The sequence below is a fragment of the Symphalangus syndactylus genome, chromosome 3 (genome assembly GCF_028878055.3).
Source record: "Symphalangus syndactylus isolate Jambi chromosome 3, NHGRI_mSymSyn1-v2.1_pri, whole genome shotgun sequence".
Taxonomy (NCBI): Eukaryota; Metazoa; Chordata; class Mammalia; order Primates; family Hylobatidae; genus Symphalangus; species Symphalangus syndactylus.
In genome coordinates, this window is record NC_072425.2 from 30,417,686 (window position 1) to 30,425,993 (window position 8,308).

The window sequence follows — 8,308 nt, forward strand, 5'->3', positions numbered from 1 at the left end:
CTTCAGGGAGCTTACACCCTAGTGAAGAAGCCAGACTTCAACACTTTATACATAATTACAGACTATGATAAATGCTAGAGGGAGAAACAGGAATATATCAGAGGGTCCTGACTTAGGCTGAGCCACCAGGAAGATTCTTCAAGAAAGAAAGGGATATTTGAACTATGTTCTGAAAGATGAATGGAAATTCTTTTTTTTTTTTTTTTTTTTTGAGATGGAGTCTCACTCTGTCGCCCAAACTGGAGTCCAGTGGTATGATCTTGGCTCACTGCAACCTCCGCCTCTCTGGTTCAAGTGATTACCCTGCCTCAGCCTCCCTAGTAGCTGGCATTACAGGCACCCACCACCACATCCAGCTGATTTTTGTACGTTTAGTAGAGAAAGGGTTTTACCATGTTGGCCAGGCTGGCCTTGAACTCCTGACCTCAAGTGATCTGCCTGCCTTGGCCTCCCAAAGTGCTGGGATTACAGGCATGAGCCACCATGTCTGATGGATGAATAGAAATTCATCAGGAGAAAGGAGGCAAGGGTAAAGGACAACAGGCAGAAGGAAACACAGGTGCAAAGGTCCTGAGGCAGAACAGCACAGCAAAGAACATGAAGGCAGGCCTTGCAAGGCGATACTGACGGGTCTTCACACTAAGCCCCATGGAAAACACTGAGCAGAAACTGACATGGTTGGACTAAATGTGCATTTTAAAAAGGTATCTGGGGCCAGGTGTGGTGGCTCATGCCTGTAATCCCAGCACTTTGGGAGCCCGAGGTGGGCGGATCTCCTGAGGTCAGAAGTTCGAGACCAGCCTGGCCAACATGGTGAAACCCCAGCTCTACTAAAAATACAAAAATTAGCTGGGCATGGTAGCGAGTGCCCATAATCCCACCTACTCGGGAAGCTGAGGCAGGAGAATTGCTTGAACTTGGGAGGTGGAGATTGCAGTGAGCCGAGATCATGCCACTGCATTCCAACCTGGGCAACGGAGTGAGACTCCATCTCAAAATATAAAAAAAAATTTAAAAATCTCTGGGCCCCATTCCTGTAACCCCAGCATTTTGGGAAGCCAAAGCTGGAGGACTGCTTGAGGCTGGAGTCTGAGACCAGCCTGGGCAACAAAGTAAGGCCCCAACTCTACAAAAAACATTTTTAATTAGCAGGATGTGGTGGTATACGCCTGTAATCCCAGCTATTCAGGGGGCTGAGGTGGGAGGACTGCTTGGGCCCAGGAGTTCAAGGCTCCAGTGAGCTATGATCACGCCACTGCACTCCAGCCAGGATGACAGAGCAAGACCCTATCTCTAATTAAGTAAAAATAAATTAGAAATATAAATAAATAATAAAGAGCTCTCTGGCTGCCATGTAGAGAATGGATGGAAAAGAGAAGACCAACAAGCAAGCTACAGCAGCGGCTCAGCAGAGAGTGATGGTGGCTTGATCTAAGGCCAAGAGATAGAACTGGTAAAAATGACAGAATGTGGCCTCAAAGACACCTCCCCCTGACCTTATCTAAAGGAACTTCTGCACCCTGTGAGTCCAGCTCAGCATGAGGTAGAAAGGGGGTGGAAAATGAAAGGTCATGATCTTACCTTGCCCCCAGCCGGGAGGGCTCCCTCCAGGCAGGGCACTCCAGCCAGGGGAGGAGGGGGGCAATGGGCCAGCGGCCCCCGGGTCCACCTGTGGTTCACAGGCCATTGCAGGGCGCCAGCTGTTTCTACTTCCCCTTCTCAGAGCTGTGGTTCATTCTGGAGCAGCCAGCTCAGCATCATATGCCTTCAAAAAACAGCACAAAAAAGAACTTCAGGCCTGGGCCTGGGCAAGCCGGGCTTCCTAGGGGCTCTCTCCAGGGCCAAAGTCACCAAAGGCCAGGGGGAGTTACCCGGAGTCTTTTTGCCAACTTTGGCCTTTTTGAACATGCTGAGAAAAATTCCCAGGAGGAGAAGGAGGAGGAAGAGAAACTAAAACCTTCCAAGGCCCAAACTGAGCATTTCCCTTCTGGTCTTGGGTCTTCTCCAGCTCAGGCACAGCCAGGGGCCCACAGGGAACTCAAGAGCTGACCAGGCCCCACTGCCAGGCAGCTGGGATTTCTGTTCCCTTACGGAGGATGCCCTAGGCAACCAGGCACAGGACAGGTATATTCATTACAGGGAGTCTTGTTTACACACAGGATTTCAAGTAGCTTCCCGTAAGACACTGCAAAATACACATTAAAAAAAAAAAAATCAGCCAGGCACGGTGGCTCACGCCTGTAATCCCAGCACTTTGGGAGGCCGAGGTGGGTGGATCACCTGAGGTCAGGAGTTTGAGACCAGCCTGGCCAACATGGTGAAACCCCATCTCTACCAAAAACACAAAAATCAGCCGGGTGTGGTGGTGCACACTTGTAATCCCAGCTACTCAGGAGGCTGAGGCAGCAGAACAGCTTGAACCCAGAAGGCAGAGGTTGCAGTGAGCTGAGATTGTACCATTGCACTCCAGCCTGGGTGACAGAGAGAGACCCTGTCTCAAAACAAAAACAAAAACAAACAAAAAAAAAATCAGATGGTAGGAAATATCATTGAAAAAGAGGCCAGGCACGGTGGCTCACACCTGTAATCCCAGCACTTTGGGAGGCCGAGGCGGGCGGATCACGAGGTCAGGAGATCGAGACCATCCTGGCTAACACGGGGAAACCCCGTCTCTACTAAAAATACAAAAAATTAGCCGGGTGTGGTGGCGGGAGCCTGTAGTCCCAGCTACTCGGGAGGCTGAGGCAGGAGAATGGCGTGAACCTGGGAGGCGGAGCTTGCAGTGAGCCGAGATCGCGCCACTGCACTCCAGCCTGGACGACAGAGCAAGACTCCATCTCAAAAAAAAAAAAAACAGAAAAGAAAAAAGAAAAAGAAAAGTAGGCTGAGCACAGTGGCTCATGCCTGTAATCCCAGCACTTTGGGAGGCCGAAGTGGACAAATCACCTGAGGTCAGGAGTTTGAGACCAGCCTGGCCAACGTGGCAAAACCCCATCTCTACTAAAAAATACAAAAATTAGGCCGGGCATGGTGGTGGGCACCTGTAATCCCAGCTGCTTGGGAGGCTGAGGCAGGAGAATCATTTGAACCTGGGAGGCGGAGGTTGCAGTGAGCCGAGATCGTGCCACTGCACTCCAGCCTGAGAGAGCAAGACACTGTCTCAAAAAAAAAAAGAAAAAAGTAGCAGCCACAGAGAACAAAAATACCCAGATATTCAAGCAATCAGGCTCCCTAGCAGAGACAGTGGTGGTTTGTTTTCAGGAACATGGTCTCCAAAGTCAGACTAACCAGTTTAAATGCCAGCTCTAGGCTGGTCTGAAAGTAGTGCATTATCTCAATTGCGTGTTCACAGTCAGTTACAGACCAAACTCCTTGTTCTACTCTTTCCTCCCCTTCTCACTACTGCACTTGACTAGTCCCAAAAAAAAATTTTTTTAAGCCAGCTCTACCACCTCTTAGTTATGTCAACTTGGGCAAGTGGTTTAATCTCAGACAGCTTCAGCTCTTCAAATCTGGGTACCCTCCCCACAGAGTCGCTGCAAAGGATCAATGGATGACACATATAATGGACATACAACAGCATCTGAACAAAGGACACGCTCCAAAGCCCCCACGGCCAGGTCATTGAGAGGCATAGCAGGAATCACTCGGTCACGTTCATCAGAAAAGCAGTGACACCACCGGGCACGGTGGCTCACGCCTGTAATCCCAGCACTTTTGGAGGCTGAGGCGGGCGGATCACCTGAGGTCAGGAGTTTGAAACCAGCCTGGCAAGCATGGTGAAACCCCATCTCTACTAAAAATACAAAAATTAGCCAGGCACGGTGGCAGGCGCCTGTAATCCCAGCTACTCGGGAGGCTGAGGCAGGAGAATCACTTGAAACCGGGAGGCGGAGGTTGCAGTGAGCCGAGATCGCGCCACTGCACTCCAGCCTGGGAGACAGAGAAAGACTCCATCTCAAAAAAAAAAAAAGCAGTGATACCTGTCATGGGTGTTTCCTTGATGAGAAACTGAGTTTCCAGTGCCACTTCCTCCAACGGCAACCTGCACATTTACCTCTGTTATGTGTCCCCCAGCAGGCCTGAAAATCACCCCTCACCAAGGAAAATCAGGCCTAAGTCCCCTGGGATGACACACCAGCCCTGCTAACCACCTTGGTGAAAAGTCTACTAGAATCATCTTTTGCTGCCATGGTTCTAGATGTTTGTCAAGATATGAAGTGTCCAGTCAGCACACATCTTCATGATTCCAAGCTGGCCCAAGAGCTGACGGCCACTGATCAGGCCCCCTAGAGGGGGAACAGGGCTCTCATACCCTCACCATCTTTCACTTCTCTCAATACTTTAAACAGCAGCAGCTATAGAATGTGCGGGGCCCAATGCAAAATGAAAATGTGGGGCCTCTTCTTCAAAAATAATGAAGAATTTCAGATGGCGACAGCACAGCATTAAACCAAATGGGAGGGGCTTCCTAAGTGGGGGACCCTGTGTGACTGCACAGGTTGCATGCACCTGAAGCTGGCCCTGATTTTCAGCTCTGGAAGATCACTTAGGAGCCCCCACTCCCAACCAAGAATACGTAAAAGACGAGCCTTTAACAATTATCATATATCTGCCCTGCACCAGGCTCTAAGGCTGCAAAGCAGCAAACTATGAAAACATTGAAGACTTTACAGCCAGAAAACCTGGAGGACTTAAATTCCCACTCTGCCACATACATGCTCTTTGACATTAGCTGTCAAGGTACTTAACAACCTGAACCTTGCTGTTCTCATCTGTAAAATGGGGATAGAGAGGTCTACCTCCTATAGCTGCTGTGGGGATGTAACAGAAGGAAATGCAAGCAAAATATCCAGTACTCTGCTCACCAGACAGGCCCCTTTCCTCAACATGATTTTCCGTATTTTACAGGAGAAAAAACTGCAGGTCAAAGATGTAAAGTGACTTGCCCAAGGTTGGGAGGCAACCAGCCATGGAGCCAGGAGGTAAACCCAAGCCATCTGGCTCCAGGGTCCAAGCCCATAATTTCCATGCCCTTGCCCCTCTGCACTCTAGTGTGACTGTCTCTGAGAATGTTCATGAAATCACCCTTACAAAACAAAACAAAACAAAAAAGAGTGAGTCAAGGGAGACTGCATTTCCCAGGCAAGATCAAGCAACAAATGCAAGTCAGCCCTGAGATGCTACACTGGGGGTGGCAGGGGCCTTCTCCTCCTCACCTGGCCCAAAGCAGGAGACTCTCCTAAATATGCTAAGCGTTTCTCACTCTCATCATGCCTTACTTTCTTCCTGTTACCAACAAAAATAGCCACAAGGATCTCTGCCCGGCACTTCATAATCACTGAAGCCCTTCCCTCCTTCATTTGCTCATCTCTTAGGCCCCTGAGGCAGATATAATTCTGAGATCCATGTTCCAGACAAGAAACGCAGGGACATCATAGCTAGGGGCCTACAGCCCAGAGAAGCTGTACTAGAGTCTCAAAAAGGCCTGGGGGACCGAGGAGCCACGAGGGACCATGCCCAGGCTGGAGCCGCACAGGTAGCCTTCCAGACTGCGTGGAAGGTTCCATTTGTTGCAAAATCCCACCATGAGGCATTGTCTTTCAGAAGAAATCACAGCACCCTACTTGGCCCCATCAGCCTCTCACAAAGTACCAATCAGCAGGCTTTATTCCATTCACCTGGAGGCTGCTTCTTGTAATAGCTAAAAGTAACCGGCCCTGTCCTGCCGCTTCCCACCTCTGTAGCCTTGAGCAAGTTACTTCTCTCTGCCTCGGTTTCCTTACATATAAGTGGGGATAACGACAGTAACTTCAGGTGGTTGTGAGGTTTAAAGAGTTCACACATGTAAATCACTCAAAACAGCACTGGGCAAATAGGAATCATTGAAGAAATATAGCTGCCATCATTTTTACTCCACAGACATTTCCTAAGCACCTTCTCAGGCCAGGCCCTGTGCTTTCTTGAGTACGAAACTGGAAATAAAATCTGAAGTTCCTACTCTGCCCTCCCTGCTAGGGATCACCATCTGGTAGGAAAGACAAACTCAGGGAAAGACAATTACAAAACAATTGCAACAAGGCAGTGAGAGGGAGCACCTTGGTTGGGGTGGGGGAAGGGTTCTCCGGAAGGCTTCTTGGAGGAAGGAGGCTCCTGGGCTTGGCAAAGGTGGAGGTGAGAGCCAAGAAAGGCCAGTGCCAAGCAGAAAGGGATATGGACCAGAGGCCAGGACGGGCCCATCAGGGCAGCCTGTGTGGTCACCTTGCAGCCCCTCATTCAACCAGGAAGCTGCAGAGGGCCGGAGGGGTGCTGGCAAGACCTCAAGGGCAGATGCCTATCATATGTCCTGAACCCCATTTCCCCATCCAGCTCAGCCCTGCACCAGCCCTAGGATAACAAAGAGGGTCAGACAGACAGCAGGGTGGAGGCAGAGCAGAGGGAGTGAGCACAGCCTTGAGGCCCCTGCAACTAAGCAGGAAACTAGAGCTTCTCTGGGTCTCCTTTGCTGATTCTGCATTTTAACCACAACTTCCAGATATCCATCTTGCACAATGTCAACCCCCCTCTTTTTCAGCCCGTAGAGAGCATCTGCAAAGGAACATACTCTTAAGTCCTATTGCGAAAAGGCCCCCATCTCTGCAGACACCGAGTGCCCAGCCTCCCCGGGGAACTGTGTGCAGCACTGAGATTCGTCAGTTTCCTAAGTCAGGTTTTGTTTTGTTTGTGAAAAACCCAACACGAGACCCTAAGAGGGCCTGTTACAGAAGTTTCGGGACGGAAAAACCTTGAGACACAATGAGTCCGAGCTCTCCATTTTACAGGTGAGGACGTTAAGACCCAGAAAACAAAGTGTACCATCCAAGGTCAAGAAGCCAGTCCTGGACTGAGCCAGAATTGAAACCCTGGCTCCTTCAAGCCAGCCGGAGCTGTCCCGCCATACAGGGCCTTGGCCTTGGGCAGCTGTCTCGCCCCAGTCTGTCTCCGCCCTCTGGAACTGTCCAGGTCGGTGAGGAGGGGGGATCTCCTTCACCCCAGAAATCAGTCCGGCCCTCCCCAACTGCGGGCTCCCAGGAGGCTTCTCAGAGCGGCTCCTACGGCCAGCACTCGGGGACAGGGGCCCCAGCGCGCACGGAGGCCCCCCCGCAAGCTGCCCGCGGCTCCGACCCCAGGCCGTCGGGCCCGAACGCAGGCCAAGGCGTAGGCGCCCAGGCGGCCTCCCGGCCCCGGAGCCCCGCGGCACCAATCCCGGATCGCAGGACACGGGCGCGCGCCCGGGCCCGTGCACACTCACCGCCCGCTCCGCCGCCGCAGCCGCCGCCACCCCGGGACGCGGAAGGTCGGGGGCGTAGAGCCCCCGGTGCCGCAGCCTCTGGGCACCGCAGCCCCGCGCCCCGCCTGCCTCCCGCGCCGCGCGGCGCCGCCTTCCCGGGCCCGCCCCCGGCCCGGCCGGCCCCGCTCGGTCGCCCAACCCAGAGGAGCCAGCTGCCGGGCTCGCTTTGGGGCCAAGAGGGAACGCGCCTCCCGGGCCCGCGGCGGAGCGAAGCTGGAGGCCGCGTTTCATCAGCCGAGCGCCCCCCGGGACGCCGGAAGGAGCCTCCGCGCGGAGCCGACCACGTGCACGGCATCTTGGGGCACGGGTGCCCGCCGTCTCCTCACTGTAAAGGAGCGGCTTACTCCGGAGGTCCAGCCCCCTCACACACAGTCACGGAACCCGTGGATGAGGCAGTATTTGAGACCAGAAGTTTATTGGGGACTTGGGTTTGGATTTTGTTTGGTTGGTTTTGTCGTTGTTTTTAGAGTCGGGGGTCTCGCCGTGTTGCCCAGGCTGCTGTCGAATTCCTGACCTCAAGCGATCCTCTCGCCTGGGCCTCCCGAAGTGTTGGGATTACAGGCGTGAGCCACCGCACCTGGCCGGGGACTTGTTTCTAATGGAAAATTGTGTATGTGCTGTATTACTAAGAGCATTGGTTTGAGGTCAGACTGTCTAGGCTGTGATTCGGGTCTCTCCACTTATTATCATCTTTGGTAAATTATTTAACCTCTCTGTGCCTTCGTTTTCTGTAAAAAGCAGATAATTATAGCTACTTCATGAGGTCGTGTGAAGATTTAATGAGATTGTGTGAAATGTTCACAACTACCAGACACATAAATACTCACTCGTGTTCCCAATTGCTGTACTCACAAGGGCTCACTCCCACTGACATCATTCGTAATTTCAAAGGGTCTGCGGTTAAAAGTAAGTGCCCTTTCCCCTGAGGAAAGCACTAACCTTGTGCTTTTCTTGTATTTTTCCTTAGAGCACATATGT

The 8,308-nt window shown here is 52.0% G+C and overlaps 1 protein-coding gene across 15 annotated transcripts in view; it reads right to left on the minus strand.

Annotated features, from left to right (window-relative positions):
* TMEM268 (transmembrane protein 268) overlaps positions 1–8,089 on the minus strand; it is a 46,538-nt gene extending 38,449 nt beyond the window's left edge. For 9 of the 15 annotated variants that reach the window (XR_008656525.2, XM_055271326.2, XM_063636834.1 and 6 more), the window contains exon 1: positions 7,292–8,089. Coding sequence is in view for 14 of the 15 variants with exons in the window: in XM_055271326.2 (XP_055127301.1) it covers positions 7,292–7,625 (334 nt within the window). In the remaining variant the exon portion in view is untranslated. Of the gene's footprint in view, positions 1–1,581; positions 1,766–7,291 lie in introns of all 15 variants that reach the window. The other 6 variants (XM_055271331.2, XM_055271330.2, XM_063636838.1 and 3 more) reach the window with 1 other exon arrangement.
* Between the last annotated feature and the right edge of the window lie 219 nt (positions 8,090–8,308).